Source organism: Ahaetulla prasina, chromosome 16 (genome assembly GCF_028640845.1).
Source record: "Ahaetulla prasina isolate Xishuangbanna chromosome 16, ASM2864084v1, whole genome shotgun sequence".
In the NCBI taxonomy this organism is placed as follows: domain Eukaryota; kingdom Metazoa; phylum Chordata; class Lepidosauria; order Squamata; family Colubridae; genus Ahaetulla; species Ahaetulla prasina.
In genome coordinates this window covers 4568962-4587486 of record NC_080554.1, presented here as the reverse complement: position 1 = coordinate 4587486, position 18525 = coordinate 4568962, and the positions used below count along the sequence as shown (strand labels likewise).

Here is an 18525-nt window from a genome sequence, read left to right as displayed (position 1 = left end):
CCTCCAGAGGTCATCCACCAACGCGACCAAAGCCGTCTCGGTGCTGTAACCAGGAGCACGAAGCTGAAGCCTGAAGATGACGAATGAGACTTCGTCGAAACGTCGCCAAGACACTTCCAATTTTACACGGGAGAAAACCCGAACAACCAAAGACCTCTGAATTTTGATCACGTGTCCTGGCGGGGGTCACGTGATTCCCTTTTGCGACCTTCGAGCAAGCAGCATCCGTGAGGAAGGCCGATTCACTTAACAAACGTGTGACTCACTTAAGAAGTGCAGCAATTCGCTTAACAACTGTGGCAAGACAGGTCGTAAAATGGGGCAAAACTCATTTAACACATGTCTCACTTAAACAACAGAAATTTGGGGGTCAATTGTGGTCATAAGTCGAAGTCTACCTGTAAGGGGCTTTAACAAGAGCCCCTCCTTAAGGGAAACGGGCAATTTAGAAACACGAAAAATATAAATCAACCCTCTGAAATGTTAGAGGGTATTTCAGGTAGGTATATAGCAAGGGTGGAATCCAGCAGGTTCTGACAGGTTCTGGAGAACCGGTAGCGGAAATTTTGAGCAGTTCGGCGAAACAGCAAATACCACGGTGTGGTATTTTGCAATATCTTTCCCCCAGGAGTATGGAAGGAAAGGGGATTTTGCAGTATCCTTCCCCTGGAGTGGGGTGGAAATGGAGATTTCGCAGTATCCTTCCCGACGCACCCATCAAGCCACGCCCACCAAACCACACCACACCACGCCCACCAAACCACACCCACAGAACCGGTAGTAAAAAAAGAAATTGGATTTCACCAGTGGTATATAGGTATATTTGAAACAATATAGGTATATGTCGTACCTTGATGAACGTATCTTTTCTTTTATGTACACTGAGAGCATATGCACCAAGACAAATTCCTTGTGTGTCCAATCACACTTGGCCAATAAATTCTATTCTATTTTATTCTATTCATTCTATTCTATATCAGAACTATCTGAAATGGCATAGGATCTCCTCTTCGAGCAGAGGGTTGGACTAGAAGACCTCCAAGGTCCCTTCCAACTCTTGTTATCCTATGATGTTCTAAATATAAATAAATACAGTAGTTTTATTCCTTGATGCATCTGACAGCTTAGGTCAACAACGAAGGATCGCTTTCCAAGCAACCAGCGACGTTGGCTTTTTCCAACGTTTGCAGGTTGTGGATTATGATTATTTTCCTTTTTTTTTTCTTTTTTGCCCAGAAAAAAAAAATCGGTAATCTCAAAAGAACACTCCACCAAAACGAATAATCTGCGGAAGGCGTGACAACTACTTCTGGGCTTCTGCAATTGAGCAATGCAAAAAATATTCGAAGTCTGGCTTGTTTTGATAAGCAAATGCTCTCAGGGGTTTGACGCTTCTTATTGGCTGGGGCCAGATTTTGACACGAATAATCTGATTGAAAAATCAGGGAGGGGAATGCAGGAGAGAGGGAGAACAACCAAGGGTCAAGTAGACAGAGAAAAGGATCAACCCTTGGTAGATAACAGGAGAGTGGAAAAACCTAGAGACACACACACACGCCAGCTAAGGGAATCCTGAGCCATCATCATACTGGGGGACAACTTTCAAGGCTAAACATCTACAACTACCATCCAAGCAGGTGACTTCCCTTCGCCAAAGCAGTTTAAAACAAATATTAAATTTTCCTCTTCTTGCAAATGATGATCAATTAGGAACTAAGAACGCAGGAACAATTTGTGCAATGAAGGCAATGGTGTTTTTATTTTTCCTGGATAGTTTAATCTCTCCCTCCCTCCCTCCCTCTCCTTTCTCTCATATTGCCTGTCCTTCTGTCTCTTTCTCTCTCACTTTCTCTCTCTCTTTCGTTCTCAAACACATTCTCTCTCTCCTTCTTTCTCTTTCTCACAATCTCCCTCCCTCTCTCTCTCTCTCTTTCTTTCTCTCCTTCCAATTTAGAAAAAAAAGTTTTTAAGAAGTTCCATGAGCATCCCTTGCAAGAAGAAATCCGTTAAGGTAAAAGTTGCGCCCGCTTGAGAATTAGAAAGGTAGCTGTGTCCTATATCTTTGGGTGTTCTGTAAATTCATGTCCCTGGGTTGGGTGGAGATGGGAAGCAAATTGATTTTCATTATTTTGTAAATTGCCTTGGGAGGAAGAAACAGAAGATGGGAAAATGCTTTGAACGAACAAATGAAGGAAGGAATATTTGTGTCGTTGGTAGCTTGGCTAACATTGGCTGATCGCTGGAAAGGTGGAAATAGACAAAGGACTCTAAGCGTATGTAGCAAAGAAACCAGGCTTGTAAATTAATTTTGGATTTTAAAAAAAGCCTTAAATCTGGTATTATAGGCCAGGAACTGCAAAAATTTGCAATTATTAAGAGATAGCTAAAGTTTTCCATAGCATACCCGGATTTCTGCAGCTCAAAATCTGATAGCTTCACCTTGGATTATTATTATTATTATTATTTCTGGTTTAAATTTTTCTGAGAGAGAGAGAGAGAAAACTTTTAGGAGTGAGTTTATTATGATTTACATCTATAGTTTATTTACATTTACAGTGTGTTTGTTTTTAAAAGCACGTACTACTGCCAAGAGGTTTACAGTTATTTCTGCTACGCCTAACTCAGCCAGCTTTGCAGTTAATTTTGCTATATCCAACCGTTGCATTAATCCTAGAACTTCGGTTTAAGTTTAATTAATTTTATTCTTGATTCTTTGTTTGCATTAATGATTTAGCATAAAATATGGAACTCTCAGCCTGTTTGGTTCATTAAGAGGTACGGACCCAAAGAAGCGAATTTAATAAGAAAATGCATATATCTACCTCTCCTAAATATATATATATATATCTCAGAAGACTTTGTGAAAGCTGCTTTTAAAGTGTGTGCAAGGCAGTTGAAATCTGATAAATGTTGCCACTTTGGGTGCGGTTAAGTTTAATTTTTGGTTTTTTTTTGCATCTCCTTATTATTGGTTTCTGTAATCTTTGCATGTCACACAACAAGGTGGATGAAAAATTATTGAAGCATTCATTAGGAATAAACTGGGTAGTGCAAAAAAAATTTTTTTTTTAAATCTTAAGGGCATTGTTATGGCAAGGAACCCAAAATGCAGAAGTGAAAGTCAAAACTCGATTTTGCAAACACCCAAGCCAGGCTGATAAAATATAACAAATGAATGAATGAAGATTTGAAGAAAGAGGGAGGTTTTTTTTAAGAAGTATCCGCTTTAAGAGATTGTAATAACGTTTGGTGTAAGAGTCAAGGGGTTAAGGCCACATGCTAAATAAATTAATTAATTAATTATTTAAAAAAAGAAAGAAAGAAAGAGTTAAGTGTTATGGAAACAAACCTCTTTTACACACCATTGAGTAAAAATGAAATTTGAAGAACCAGCAACGGGTTGCTTATTTGCACCAAACTGCACCCACGTGTTGTACTAAACTATACAAACATTGGAATTATATGCAAGACTTTGGTAATCTTTTGGTGTTGCGTGAAGGCAAGTTTTTTTCAGACATTCAAGCCGTGGCTTTAACTGTACAGAATTTACATCCTTACAAACTTGTCTTCCGTGTCTGCAAATTCTGCAACGGAACGTCTTTGAATTTTGCTAAATTTCGGCTTCGGTTCCAGAAAAATCTCTTGCCTTCCTATCTTAGAAGATTTAAGAGCAGTGGACGGTCTCCTTAAACCAGGAATGAGGTTGTTTGATTGAAGGCTAACCATGTTATGCTGACGTCCTCTTTGCTTAGCTGTTTAACTAAATTAAACATGGTTTAAACTTGCATAGCTTCACTGCGTGCACAAGGAGGAAAACCCACCAAGAACTCTTATGTCTTTCAATTTAAAAATTCGAAATTGCATTTAGACCAACTGGTTCTTACTCCTAAGTAAATCTTAATGAGAATGCAGTTTCACCAGCTGAAGTTTGATTACCAAACAAGGTAACATTATCAGTGCTGGAACGGAGTGGGGTTTGTGGAGTGGAAGAGACTCTAGAAAGAGTGCAGAGAAGAGCAACCAAGATGATTAGGGGACTGGAGGCTAAAACATATGAAGAACGGTTGCAGGAACTGGGTATGTCTAGTTTAATAAAAAGAAGGACTAGGGGAGACATGATAGCAGTCTTCCAATGTCTCAGGGGTTGCCACAAAGAAGAGGGAGTCAAGCTATTCTCCAAAGCACCTGAAGGCAGGACAAGAAGCAATGGATGGAAATTCATCAAGGAGAGAAGCAACTTAAAACTAAGGAGAAATTTCCTGACAGTTAGAACAATCAATAAGTGGAACGACTTGCCTGCAGAAGTTGTGAATGCTCCAACACTGGAAATTTTTAAGAAAATGTTGGATAACCATCTGACTGAGATGGTGTAGGGTTTCCTGCCTGGACAGGGGGTTGGACTAGAAGGCCTCCAAGGTCCCTTCCAACTCTGTTGTTATATTATATTATATTATAAGAGGAGAAGGAGGACTGCAGGGTCCTTGGTCCTCTCTGAGCTTGGTTGTTTTCTTGCAGAAGTTTCATTACCAAACTAGATAACATCATCAGTGCTAGAAGGGAGTGAGGTAAGTGGAACGGAGGAGGAGGAAAAGGAGGATCGTGGGGTTCCTTGGTCCCCTCTGAGCTTCGTGGTTTTCTTGCAAACAATTCATTATCAAATACACTGATGAGGTTACCTAGCTTGGTAATGAAACATCTGCACCAATCTCGGAGAGGACCAAGGACCCCCTCTTACCTTTTCCTAGCTAGCTTTCTCAGTTCACTTGCTGGCAAAACTAGCTGCTATATGTCAAGACTGGCCAATGTGCAGCTTTGCTCCAAAATTAAAAAAAGCATGCAAGAACTGACTGTGAATTTGAAAGTTTAAAGTGAGGGGTGAGGGGAAGAAAAGCGGAGATAAACATATGGAGAAGAAGAGATAAAATATGTTTGTGTCTTGGGGACATGAGATCGGAGCTTGCATCCAACGCTCCGGAACGGGACTCGGGTTGGAAGCGCTAAGTATTTTTGAGCGTCGGAGGCTGGAATTGGGAAAACCACAGAATAGAATATCCCATATCAAAATGGGTTGATTGGACCTCCGAATCGCATTTTCTTCGGTGGCGGCAAACATTTTTCAAGAGCGTATCTCTGCGTCGTTTTTGGGGGGCCCTTTTTAAATCGAGAAAGGGAAAAAAGAGAAGGGTTTGAAGCTTCGCTTCCCATTCTCATTCAACAAGACCATCTCTGCCTTTTCCCATTCTATCTCCCGTGCTTGTAGTTTGCTGTAATCTGGTAAGAACAGGCCCAAATTCAACAGGAAAAGTTTTCTGTTTCCCAGGACACAGCAAGCCACACTACTGTATATTCACCCTGCCAAGCCACAACCTTAATCTGTATTGAATAGAATAGAATAGAATAGAATAGAATAGAATTTTATTGGCCAAGTGTGATTGGACACACAAGGAATTTGTCTTGGTGCATATGCTCTCAGTGTACATAAAAGAAAATTATTGTATAATATTGTAAAAATTATTGTATAAGTCAGTTGAAGTAGCTCGCCTCGTCACACTATTGGGAGCTGAACGCAAGTGGTGGGTTTCCAATTTTTTTACTACCGGTTCTGTGGGTGTGGCTTGGCAGGTGTGGCGTGGCTTGGTGGGCGTGCCTTGGTGGCAGGGGAAGGAATACTGTAAAATCTCCATTCCCACCCCACTCCAGGGGAAGGTTCCTGCAAAATCCCCATTGCCTCCCAATCAGCTGGGATTTGGGAGGCAGAGAATAGATGGGGCCAGTCGGAATGTTTACTACTGATTCTCCAAACTGCTCAAAATTTCCGCTACCGGTTCTCCAGAACTGGTCAGAACCGGCTGAAACCCACCTCTGGCTGAACGCCCCTGCCCCAAGGCGCTATTCAGATGGTCCAAATTTGGATAAATTTCTCCAAATCTGCAAGAGACCTTATTACAAATATATATATATATATATATGTTTTTTGTGGTTTTCGCGGGTGTTTGTATGTAGGTCTTTGGTTATTCGGGTTTTCTCCCACGTAAAATTGGAAGGGTCTTGGCGACGTTTCGACCAAGTCTCATTCGTCATCTTCAGGCTGGTGTTTACAGCTTCGTGCTTCTAGGAGCAATATGTGACGTCGCCAAGACATTTCCAATTTTACGCGGGAGAAAACCCGAATAACCAAAGACCTACATTTTACGGGAGAAAACCCGAATAACCAAGACCTACATATATATATATATATATATATATATATATATATATATATATATATATATATATATATATATATATATGTAGGTCTTTGGTTATTCGGGCTTTCTCCCCCGTAAAATTGGAAGTGTCTTGGCGACGTTTCGACAAAGTCTCATTTGTCATCTTCAGGCTTCAGCTTTTTGCTCCCAGAAGCACGAAGCTGAAGCCTGAAGATGACAAATGAGACTTCGTCGAAACGTCGCCAAGACACTTCCAATTTTACGCGGGAGAAAACCCGAATAACCAAAGACCTACATACTGCGAAAACCTCAGAAAACAAATAAATATATATATACATACATACATGCATACATATATATATATATATATATATATGCAAATATCCCACCCAAAGAAGGGTGGGAATTCGTTCAATTAATTTCATTCCTTATCAGACCAGTGGGTGACCACTTGTCAGTGATAAATTTCTACTTATCAAAGTTTGGCGACAGTGTGTTCTTCCCACGCCACATCTCACTTTCAGATCTGGCTGGGGTGGTGTCTTTAAATCGTGGTTTCTTTCACCAGGGTTTGTTCAAAGAAGAGCTACGTTCAGTCGTTCGCTTGGCGTGGGCTTGTGGGTTGCAACTAAAATAGCAGAGTTGGAAGGGACCTTGGAGGTCTTCTAGTCCAACCCCCCCTGCTTAGGCAGGAAACCCTACACCACTTTAGACCAATAGGTTATCCAACCTCTTCTTAGAAACTTCCAGTGTTGGAGCATTTACTAGGTCCATCAAAAAAATCCATGCAGGGAATCGTAAGGGATCTTCTTCTTTTCTTAAGAAGAAATCATTGCTTGCTGGCGAGATCTGTACAAACTAGCCATGCGTTTGGAAGCTTAACCAGTGGTCGGTTCCTTAACCCGGCATGCTTTAATAAGGCACACAAGCTAGGTTTTCCTGTGTGAACCCTCGTAGGCATCGCCCTTTAGCCAATCTGGGAAGAAAAACATCCATCCCCATATTACAAGATATGGGACTTATTTTACCAATGGTTAGATTAAAAAAAATACGCTAATATCAATATGTTTGATAGAGGTTTTTATAATGTAAGAATTGTCCAAATATACAAAATATAACGTATTATTATTATTAGTGGTTTGATTCCGGATGATGAAATGAATGATACAATATAAATGAATCCAAAAATTAGAACATTATGTATGAAGTGAGGGAAGAAATATACACATAGTTAAACAAATGATCAATGGACCAAATATATTTGGATATATATCAGATTGGTAAAATGTGAAATTAGATGAATCGTAAGTTACGAAGATGGCGAAAATGCACAAAAGATTTGTAACCAACCAACCCACTGTTTGTATTGAAGATGCTTTTATGTATGTTTGTTCGTTCAAAAAATAAAAAATAAATTACAAAAAAACACAAAACACCATACATCCCCAAAAGCTAAGATTGAGGCTGTGTTTCCTTCGGCAACAGCCACCAGAATTGTATCTGTCTCATATCTGCGTGGAGTCACCATTAAGAGAAAACACAAACATTCATGCAAATAAGCAAATACTTTATTACTTTCCAGTTTATCATAGTTTTGCATAGATAGCGCCAAATGTTCGGAGGAAGCACAGATAGTCCTCAATCGATCGACGGCCACAACTGAGCCAACATTTCCACCGCTAAGCAAGGCGGATATTAAGGGCGTTTGGTCCCGTTTTAAGACCTCCCATGCCACCGTCATTAAGCAAATCCCTGCAGTTCTTAAGTTAGGGACACAGCTGTGAAGTGAATCTGGTTTCCCCTCGCTCGTCAGAAGGTCACAAACAGGGACCGCGTGACCCCGGCACGCTGCAACAGTCATAAATACGAGTCGGTTCCCCCAAAATGGGGGAATCATGCTCCAAGTGTGAAAAAAACGGTCCTAAATCACTCTATTCAGCGCCGTTGTAATATTGGTCGCTAAACGAATGTCGATGACTTACCTATGAAGATATTAGAAGAAGGTGCAAAGATTTAGAGGCGGGTTGGAGAGGGGGAGAGAGAGAGAGACGGAAGACAAGTTGATAGTTTTCCTCCGTTCTTCCTCTCTCTTTTACAGCCCACCTTTTTTGGGGAGCTCCGATCGCGAGGTGAACGGGAGATGCCTCGCTCATTCTTGGTGAAGAACAAGAAGGTTCACTCCTACCATCCGCGCGCAGTCGATGACAGCATCCTGGTGCCGAGATGGGATACAGGTGCCTCAGCATCCTTCTCCGGCGGTAGGTTGGATGATTTCGGGGGGGCCCCTCCCAGAAATCTGGAAAAGGTTGCCGGATGTATGCAGAAATAAACGTCTCCTTTTCCACCTCTTCTGGTTTTGTGCGAATTTCTTCTCTTCTGGCTGGTCCTTCTACTCCACTTCAACCAACGCAATGGAAACCCCGTACCAAAGTATTCTAAACCACGGAACTCAGCTTTTGTGAGAAATGTACCTCTCTCCACAATTGTTCTTTAGGGATATTTTAGTACAATTTAAAGACACTGTCTTCTACTTCTCCCTTTCCTTTCCTTTCCTTTCCTTTCCTTTCCTTTCCTTTCCTTTCCTTTCCTTCTTCCTTCCCTTCCTTTCCCTTTTCTTCCCTTCCCATCCTTTCCTTTCCTTTCCCTCCCATCCTCTCCTCTCCTCTCCTCGCCCCTCCCCTCCCCTCTCCTCTCCTCCTCTCTTTTCCTTTCCTTTCCTTTCCTTCCTTCTTTCCTTCCGTTCTCCCTTCTCTTCCTAGCTTTTCTTTCCTTTCCCTCGCATCCGTTCCTTTCCTTTTCTTTCTTTTCCGTTCCTTCTTTCCTTTCCTTCCCTTCCCTTCCCTTTCCTTCCCTTTCCTTTCTCTTCCCCTTCCCCTTCCTTCCTTTTCTCTCTTCCTTTCCTTTCCCTTCCCTTCCCTTTCCTTCCCTTTCCTCTCCGTTCCTTCCTTCTTTCATTCCCTTCTCCCTTCCCTTCCCTTTCCTCCCTCCCTTCCATTTCCTTCTCTTTTCTCCTCTTCCTCCTCCTCCTCCTCCGGCACCCAGTTGGATTGGAAAGTGAGGTACAAAGAGAATATTTGCAAAGCTGGACAAATTCTGAGCAGAAGGTTTCACTGAAAGGTTCAACAAGCTTTTCGAGTCGGATAAGAACATCTGGCCAAAAAAAAGAAGAAAGGGCTGAAACCTTTTTCAAGTCCAAAACTTCCAAATCATATTTGGAAATGGCTGAGAGAAGACCCCTCCCTGATTCACAGGAGTGCATAAGAAGCGGGGAGGACATCCAGCACAACCAGATTTGGAAGATGCTGTAATGCAGTGGTTCTCAACCTTTATAGTGCTGCGACCCCTTTAATACAATTCCCCATGATGTGGCGACTCTAACCGTAAAATTATTTTTGTTTTGAATTTATCACGCCTGAAGCCGTATTGGCTAGCGATCTGAACTGCTTGAGGACGGAGGCATTAAAGCGGAGACTCCTCCCCTATTAAGTTTATTGCACCTGAAGCCAGATTAGGCTAGCGATTGGGAGTGATTGCAGCTGGCTTGAGAGGGAGACATCAGAGCAAAGATTTCTCTCTTTTTTAATTCATCATCGCACCTGAAGCCGAATTCGGCTAGCGATTTGAAGAGCCTGCAGCTGGCTTGTGGAGTCAACCATGGGAGCGCGATTCTTCGACTCGCAAGCATACTTCCCATATTTCTGATGGTCTTAGGCGACCCCTGGCAAATCGTCATTCGACCCCCAACGGGGTCCCGACCCACAGGTTGAGAACCGCTGCTGTAATGGGAGCCAATCTCAATCCAAGTAGCTTTGGTCTTCCTGTAGGCTTGATATCTAGTCTACCTGGCAGGGTTGACTGTCTAGTTTTATCCCCAGGGATGTTTGTCCTGCCCCCACCCCGCCCACATCACTCCCTGCACCTGTCTTGATCTGAAAGCTTCATTTGTGGACCATTTTTTGATATTGCAGTTATTTCTGATGACAGCACCCTGGAAGACAGCAAGGCCTTCCAGGCAGATTGTCCACCGTGCTGTTCTCCAAAAGAAGAACAGGTTCTCCAGAAGGACAACGAAGAATGTTTTCCTGCTCGGAGTATAACACGGACAGCTCCGGAGCCCCCAAATCCAGGTGAGCAATCCTTTCTTGGGTTTTCATGCAGCCCCTCACACCCAGTAAAGGAATGTTTGTGGCTGACACCCAACGAAGCAACTTTTGTTGCAATGCACGCCAACAATATCCCTTGTAACCCTCGCCAATGAAGCAATAGGGGAAAAAGTTTATCGATAGAAGAAAGTATTTGTAGCTCAGGGCTGAACTGTGGGCACTGTTTCACGACCCAACTAGGGAACATCATCAGTGCTAGAAGGGACGGGAGAGTGTGGAGAGGAGGGGGAGGAGGACTGTGGGTCCTTGCGGCTCTCTGTGTTGTAACCCAGGCCCAAGTAGGTATTATTAGACGCCATCAGTTCGAAAACAAACAGACTCTATTAGAACAGCTGAGAATTAAACTCATTCTCAGCGTCGTCCAAACTAAATCAAAACAAATTCTTCATAAAACAATTCTTCAGTCTTATCACCAACCTCAGTTTAATTAGGCCAACGGCTTTCCTTTAGAAGCAGAAGACGCCGGCAAGAAATAAATGCAGCAAGACAAGGAGCAAGGCTATCAACGTTGTTTTCCGACAAAAAGCCCAAACGCCGTTGCTGGTCTTTTAAGCTTTATGGGAGGGGCCAATCATCTCTTGGCCCTACTCCCGAGTCGTCCTCTTTGCTCCAAAAAAACCCAGGAGTGGGATTTGGGGGTTCTCCGAACTGCACAGAATCTTAGCTACAGGTTCTCCCGAACCCCCAGCAGCCCACCCCGTTAGAAACTCTTTTGATGTTCACTGATGTTCCTTTTCTGTTGTCTCAGAGGTGCTCATCCCGGCTTTAAAACCTCAAGAGGAGAGCTCGTCCGCGTTCTACAACCCCAGTTTTGCCTGGAGCGCTTTCCGCCCTCCGTTTGGCTACAGATCGATGACTTCAACCATGCTGGAGCACTCCATTCATCTGTACGGCACCCCGATCCTGCCTGCTTCTGACCTGCCTCTCGATTACAGCATGCCGTTCTCGCCTGAATTGGAGACCTACCACTGTGTCATATGCAACAAAGTGAGTTTCTCGGAGGTCGGAACAGAAGGGAAAAATGGTTCTCAACCTGAGGTGGTCCCAGGACTTGAAGAAACATTATGATTTAAAACTTGAGTTAAGTCTTGGGGGTGGGTGGGTGGGTTTGTGACCGTGATCTGTGGCCACAAAAGGAATTTAAAAGGGCCCGTGATGAAGCAAAGGTTGAGAACCACTGGAATGGAATACTTTATTTGGCCAAGTGTGATTAGACACACAAGGAGATTGTCTCTGGTGCAAAAGCTCTCAGTGTACACAAACAGGTTGTCTCCAGTGCAAAAGCTCTCAGTGTACACGAGATTGTCTCCAGAGCAAAAGCTCTCAGTGTACACGAGATTGTCTCCAGAGCAAAAGCTTTCAGTGTACATGAGATTGTCTCCAGAGCAAAAGCTCTCAGTGTACATGAGATTGTCTCTGGTGCAAAAGCTCTCAGTGTACACGAGATTGTCTCCAGAGCAAAAGCTCTCAGTGTACATGAGATTGTCTCCGGTGCAAAAGCTCTCAGTGTACACGAGATTGTCTCCAGAGCAAAAGCTCTCAGTGTACACGAGATTGTCTCCAGAGCAAAAGCTCTCAGTGTACATGAGATTGTCTCTGGTGCAAAAGCTCTCAGTGTACACAGACCGGTTGTCTCCGGTGCAAAAGCTCTGAGTGTACACAAGAAGTTTGTCACTGGTGCAAAAGCTCGCAGTGTGCAAAAGCTCTCAGTATACGTGTAAAGCAACGGAGTAATAATAATGATCATAATAAGGATACCAAGGTTTAGTAGAGAATAATAAGAGTTAGTAGAGAAGCTAAGAAGGGGGATAATAATAATAATAATAATAATAATAATAATAATAATAATAATAATAATAATAATAATAATAATAATAATAATAATAATAGTACAGCCCTACAACATGGGTAAATAGACATAGGAGTGTACAGGTAGCCCTCAACTTAGGACTGCAATGGAGCCCGAAATTAATGTTGCTAAGCGAAACACTTGTTAAGTCTCGTTTCATGGCTTTTTTTTGCCACCGTCGTTAAGTGAACCACGGCAGTTGTTCCGTTAGAAACATGGTCGTTAAAAGAATCTGGCTTCCCTTCCCCCCCCCCCCGATTTTTGCTTGTTAGAAAGCCGTAAAAGGGGATCCTCAGGGGGACACCGCGACCGTCATAAGCGCGAGTTCTACCACCCGTCCACCTTTGCTTTCTAGATATTCTCCACCCCACACGGGCTGGAGGTCCACGTTCGAAGATCCCACAGCGGCACCCGGCCTTTTGCTTGCAGCGTTTGTGGGAAAACTTTTGGGCACGCCGTCAGTTTGGAACAACACACCAACATCCACTCTCAGGTCAGTCCGGAAGCTGGAGAGTGGAGGGGGAAGAAAAAAAAAATCTCCTGGATAAAACTGTGGCTCATGTGCCCAGATCCTGCTCGCCTGCTTTGTTGGATAAATACAGCCGTTAAAATATCTATCTATCCTTGGCATTATAAGCCTTACCAATGAAGGAGAATATAGAATAGAATAGAATAGAATTTTATTGGCCAAGTGTGATTGGACACACAAGGAATTTGTCTTGGTGCCTACACTCTCAGTGTACCTAAAAGAAAAGATACGTTCATCAAGGTACAACATTTACAACACAATTGATGGTCAATATATCAATATAAATCATAAGGATTGCCAGCAACAAGTTATAGTCATACAGTTATAAATGGAAAGAGATTGGTGATGGGAACGATGAGAAGATTAATAGTAGTGCAGATTCAGTAAATAGTCTGACGTGTTGAGGGAATTATTTGTTTAGCAGAGTGATGGCCTTCGGGAAAAAACTGTTCTTGTGTCTAGTTGTTCTGGTGTGCAGTGCTCTGTAGCGTCGTTTTGAGGGTAGGAGTTGAAACAGTTTATGTCCAGGATGCGAGGGATCTGTAAATATTTTCACAGCCCTCTTCTTGATTCGTGCAGTATACAGGTCCTCAATGGAAGGCAGATTGGTAGCAATTGTTTTTTCTACAGTTCTAATGATCCTCTGAAGTCTGTGTCTTTCTTGTTGGGTTGCAGAACCGAATGAAAGAGAATATTTGTATTTGGATACATAATTTGGATACATGAAAAGAGGAAATAAAAAAGGAATATTAGGACAGGGACGGTAGGCACGCAGGTGCGCTTATGCACTTATTCCAGGGGTGAAATGCTCCCGGTTCGGACCGGATCTTCCGATCCGGTAGCAAGGGCGGCGGGTGGTTCAGAGAACCGATAGCAAAAATCCCTTTCCCCCCCAAGGCTGAGCCGTGCGATCGGCCGAAAAAATGCTTTTAAAAGTTAAAAAAAAGCCTCTGATTGCGCGGCTCAGCTGGGATCGTCCGACTCAGAACCCTTTAAAAGCATTTTTTTGACAAGCTCTTCGGCCGAAAAGGTTGTAGAAAAAAAAAACCTTTTAAAAAATTCTGGGGATCACGCAACTCAGCTGGGATTGTCAGAATCCTTTTAAAAACCTTTTTTTTTTCCCTCCGGCGATCCCAGCTGAATCATCAGAGGCTTTTCGGCCAAAGAGGTTGTAGAAAAAAATGCTTTTAAAAGTTAAAAAAAAAAAAAAGTTGGCCTCGCCCACCCAGTCACATTACCCCACACACACACACCAAGCCACGCCAACAGAACCGGTAGTAACAAATTTTACATTTCACCCCTGACTTCTCCCCCAGGAGAAAAGCTTCGAGTGCAAAATGTGCGGAAAGACATTCAAGCGGTCGTCCACCTTGTCTACTCACCTGCTGATCCACTCCGACACCCGTCCGTATCCCTGCCAATACTGCGGGAAACGTTTCCATCAGAAGTCGGACATGAAGAAACACACCTACATTCACACAGGTGAGCCGGAGAAGCTTCCAGGGACGGGCTGTGCGAAGCCTTCGAGGGAGGGGCTCCCGACGCCCCTCGGCATTAAGAACGAAGGCTTTGCGGCAGGGTTGAAATTGGGGGTGGGGTAATGTGACTCGATGGGCGTGGCCATTTTTTAACTTTTAAAAGCATTTTTTTTCTACAGCCTCTTCGGCCGAAGAGGTTATAGGAAAAAATGCTTTTATATATATATATTTTTTAAAGTTTTATTTTTACAATCATATCAAATAATTCATCCAATGTACAGTTATATACAATTAGTCGGGCTTGCCCAGTCACCACCACCCTTTTTAACACTCTTCCCTCTTCTACCTTCTTTTACTTTCCAGACCTTCCTCTCCTTCTCTTATCTACATCCTCTCCTCCCTCCACCCTCCACCTTCCTTCTCCCTCTTCTACCCCTCTTCCTTCCTCTTCTCCTCTTTCCTACCTCCTACTCTCTCTTTTCTCCCTCCCCACCGTTCTAAAATGGTAACTGGGCAGACCCGACCCTACATTAATTATATTTATACATCTTCAATAATCCCTGTACATTAACCATCACTCCATCTCTACCCTCAAACTCCCCCCACAATTCCCCTCCTTAGGAAAAAAATGCTTTTAAAAGCCTCCTCTGATGATCAGGCAAACTCAGCTGAGATCGCCAGAGGAGCCTTTTAAAAGCATTTTTTCGGCCAAAGATTTAGTAAATAGTTTGACAGTGTTGAGGGAATTATTTGTTTAGCAGAGCGATGGCATTCGGGAAAAAAACTGTTCTTGTGTCTAGTTGTTCTGGTGTGCAGTGCTCTATACCGTCGTTTTGAGGGTAGGAGTTGAAACAGTTTATGTCCAGGATCCGAGGGGTCTGTAGATATTTTCACAGCCCTCTTTTTGACTCGTGCAGAATACAGGTCCTCCATGGAAGGCAGGTTGGTAGCCATGGTTTTTTCTGCAGTTCTAATGATCCTCTGAAGTCTCTGTCTGCCTTGTTGGGTTGCAGAACCGAACCAGACAGTTATAGAGGTGCAGATGACAGACTCAATCATTCCCCTGTAGAACTGCTATCAGCAGCTCCTTGCGTGCCGGCGAGCTTCACCCAACTCGCCACAGTTCAAAGCCCAGCTGAACAGAAACGGGCAAGGAGGACCAGTTGCGATCTAAAAACGTGAGACTGGATTTTTCATCCTTAATGTTCCTTTTTCTCTGTTCTCGCCCAGGGGAAAAGCCGCACAAATGTCAGGTGTGTGGCAAAGCCTTCAGCCAAAGCTCGAACCTCATCACCCACAGCCGCAAGCACACCGGCTTCAAACCGTTCACCTGTGAGCTTTGCGGGAGAGGATTCCAACGCAAGGTGGATCTGCGGCGTCACCGAGAGACCCAGCACAGCCTCAAGTGAAAGAGGATTCCCATCGCGGAATGTGCGGTTTGGAGGATGGTCGGGAACCTGCAGCCCAAGAGCTGTAGGCAGTCCTTGGCCCAGATTGTAAATCCCACCCACTTCGGCTCCAGCGCCACCCGTTTTGCTTCTGATCCCGCCTACTTTGGGCTTTGGCGCCCCCCACTGGAGGTAGATCGAATCTACAACCGTGAAAGCCTTTTAGCCCATAAAAAGCCCCGTTTGGGTTAAGAATGGTAGAATAATAATAATAATAATAACGCCTTTAAGAAAGATTACTGTTTTCCTTCTCTTTCACCAAGCTGATATATGGAGTAAAAAGGAGCAAGGATTTGAGAGGGAAAGGGAGAAAATCTGGATTTTCTGTGTTTCTTTGGGCTTTGCAATGCAACCATGTTCGGATTAGAAGACTAAATTAAGGGAAAGGGTTTAGGAGAAGTCACCAGGTTGAATAGGCAAGGCAAATCTGCAAAACTACCCATAAAAAACAAATCAGACAACAGGTTTCCGTGTTGGAAGACAAAGGATCTCTTGTTCGTGGATATTTCCATCGCTATCCATGATTTACATGATCCATTGTGCAAAGGGACCAAGATTTTGCCTCTATTTGTTTGAATCTCTGTTTCCTTGGGGGGAAAAAAATTAAAAATTGAAGTCAATAAACGCTGTTGAGAAACAATTTGAGTCACGAAACCTCTTTTTGGCATCGGTTGAAAGAGTTTTGACACCCCAGGACGTATTCAGACGACACATCAAACCCTAACCCGGGTTAACAAGGCATAATAGATGTGTTCCAATTTTTTTTACTACCGGTTCTGTGGGCGTGGCTTGGTGAGTGGTGTAGCTTGGTGGGCGTGGCAGGGGAAGGATACTGCAAAATCCCCATTCCCGCCCCACTCCTGGAGGAAGGATATTGCAAGATCCCCATTCCCACCCCACTCCAGGGGAAGGATACTGCAAAATCCCCATTCCTTCCCCACTCCTGGGGGAAGGATACTGCAAAATCCCCATTCCCACCCCACTCCAGGGGAAGGATACTGCAAAATCCCCATTCCTTCCCCACTCCTGGGGGAAGGATATTGCAAAATCCCCATTCCCACCCCACTCCTGGGGCCAACCAGAGGTGGTATTTGCCGGTTCTCCGAACTACTCAAAATTTCTGCTACCGGTTCTCCAGAACCTGTTAGAACCTGATGGATTTCACCCCTGGTTCACACCCTAGAGCCGTGCAAAGAATCAAATCGGTTCGAGGCTTACTATTTCGGGCTAGATCACACAGTAAATTAGGATGTTTGGTTTTATTCCCACAACACAGTAAACTCGGGTTAACGAAACAGATTCCATTAATGGCCACAGTTTTAACAACCAGGGCAAAAAAGTGCCGTAAAATCGGGCGCGACTCGCTGAACAAACGCCTCGTTTAAGCAGCGGAAATTCAACCACAGCAAAGAGGTTGTAAAATAGGCCAGGACTCCCTTGGACGCCCACCAATTTTGGAAAGGAAAGTCCAGCGTGATGTCATGGTGGGCCTCCAAGGATGTCACTAACATGGACCCAAGCCACCCTGTCATTTGCCTCCTTCTTTTTCCCCAAGGTTGGGAACCTGCCAGCTTTGAAGCGGGGGGTGGGGAAAAAAAGCAGACATAAGTACATGCCAGTTGCTAAACGTCTAAATTTTGATCACGTGACCACGGGAATATTGCAAAGTATGGAAGACAATCTTAAGTCTGTAGCTTTGAACAGGCAGTAAAGGAACCGTTGTCTGTCGGTAATCCCTCTGCAGCTTGTTAAGGGAAGACAGCGGAAAGGGGTAACAGTAAATACACAAAGACATTGTTTTTCCTGGAAGGGCCCTCCGGCCCCACCGCTTTGCATGATCCTGATTTGCTAACCAAAGCAGGCCATCCAAAGATCGCCATCGGAGGAGGCCGGCGGGGAGGCGTTGCGCAAGCGAAGCGGAGTTTGGAGAACTGGTTTCTCTGCGGCTCCCCGCTTGGATGAGATTTTGGCAACAGCTTCGATCTTGGTTAACTGTCAAGTCAAATGCTGTGGGGGGTTGTGGGGGGGGGATTGTTAAGGGAGGCAAATGACAAAGAAGCGTTGTTGGAGGTGAGATTCGAATTTGCATGCTTCTGAGAAAAGAGAAGTGTGTGGAGTCCCATGCATGAACTTTTAGTCTGGTGGAAGATTTTGTGGGTGGAGAAGAACAGAGGGCCTTAAATACTTTTTCTTTCTTTCTTTCTTTCTTTCTTTCTTTCTTTCTTTCTTTCTTTCTTTCTTTCTTTCTCTCTCTCCTCTCTCTCTCTCCCCACTTCCTCTCAATCTTAAATAACTTTAATAGATTTTAAAATAATGGAAACCAAGAAGAACTTACAACTGAGAAAAAAGAGAAGAGAAAAAGTAAAGACTGGAAAAGAAACCAAGTGAGGAAAGAAGGAAGGAAGACAGGAAGGGAGGGAGGGAAGGAGGGAGGGAGAGAGAAAGAAGAAAGGGAGGAAGGAGGAGGAGAGAGAGAGAGAGAGAGAAGGAGGAAGGAAAGAAGGAAGGAGAAAAGAAAAGTGAAAAAGAAAAGGAGGAAGGAAGGAAGGACAGAAGGAAGGAAGACGGAAAAGAAAAGAAAGAGAAGGAAGACAGGAGGGAGGGAGGGAGAGAGAGAGGAAGGAGGAAGGAGAGAAAGAAAGGAAGGAAGGAAGGAAGAGAAAAAGAAAGAGAAAGAAAGAAGGAAGGAAGGAAAGAAAGTAAAAGAAGAAAGGGAGGGAAGGAAGGACAGAAGGAAGGGGAAGACGGAAAAAGAAAAGAAAGAGAAGGAAGACAGGAGGGAGGGAGGGAGAGAGAGAGGAAGGAGGAGGAGAGAAAGGAAGGAAGGAAGAGAAAGAAGAAAAGAAAGT

The 18525-nt window shown here is 43.7% G+C and overlaps 1 protein-coding gene across 3 annotated transcripts; it reads left to right on the top strand.

Moving 5' to 3' along the window:
* The first annotated feature begins 1516 nt into the window (after positions 1 to 1516).
* Positions 1517 to 16308, top strand: GFI1B (growth factor independent 1B transcriptional repressor). Of its 3 annotated transcripts, XM_058159582.1 has the most exons (8): positions 1554 to 1637; positions 1955 to 2011; positions 8308 to 8467; positions 10178 to 10336; positions 11121 to 11359; positions 12577 to 12714; positions 14067 to 14232; positions 15459 to 16308. In XM_058159582.1, exons 2-8 carry the CDS (start codon positions 1979 to 1981, stop codon positions 15635 to 15637), a joined length of 1074 nt encoding a protein of 357 aa, XP_058015565.1. In that variant the 5' UTR covers positions 1554 to 1637; positions 1955 to 1978; the 3' UTR covers positions 15638 to 16308. The 3 variants fall into 3 exon arrangements, with proteins under 3 accessions (XP_058015566.1, XP_058015567.1, XP_058015565.1); XM_058159583.1 differs by lacking the exon at positions 1955 to 2011 and having other exon boundaries at positions 1517 to 1637; XM_058159584.1 differs by lacking the exon at positions 1955 to 2011 and having other exon boundaries at positions 1517 to 1637; positions 8308 to 8471.
* Positions 16309 to 18525: the final 2217 nt, after the last annotated feature.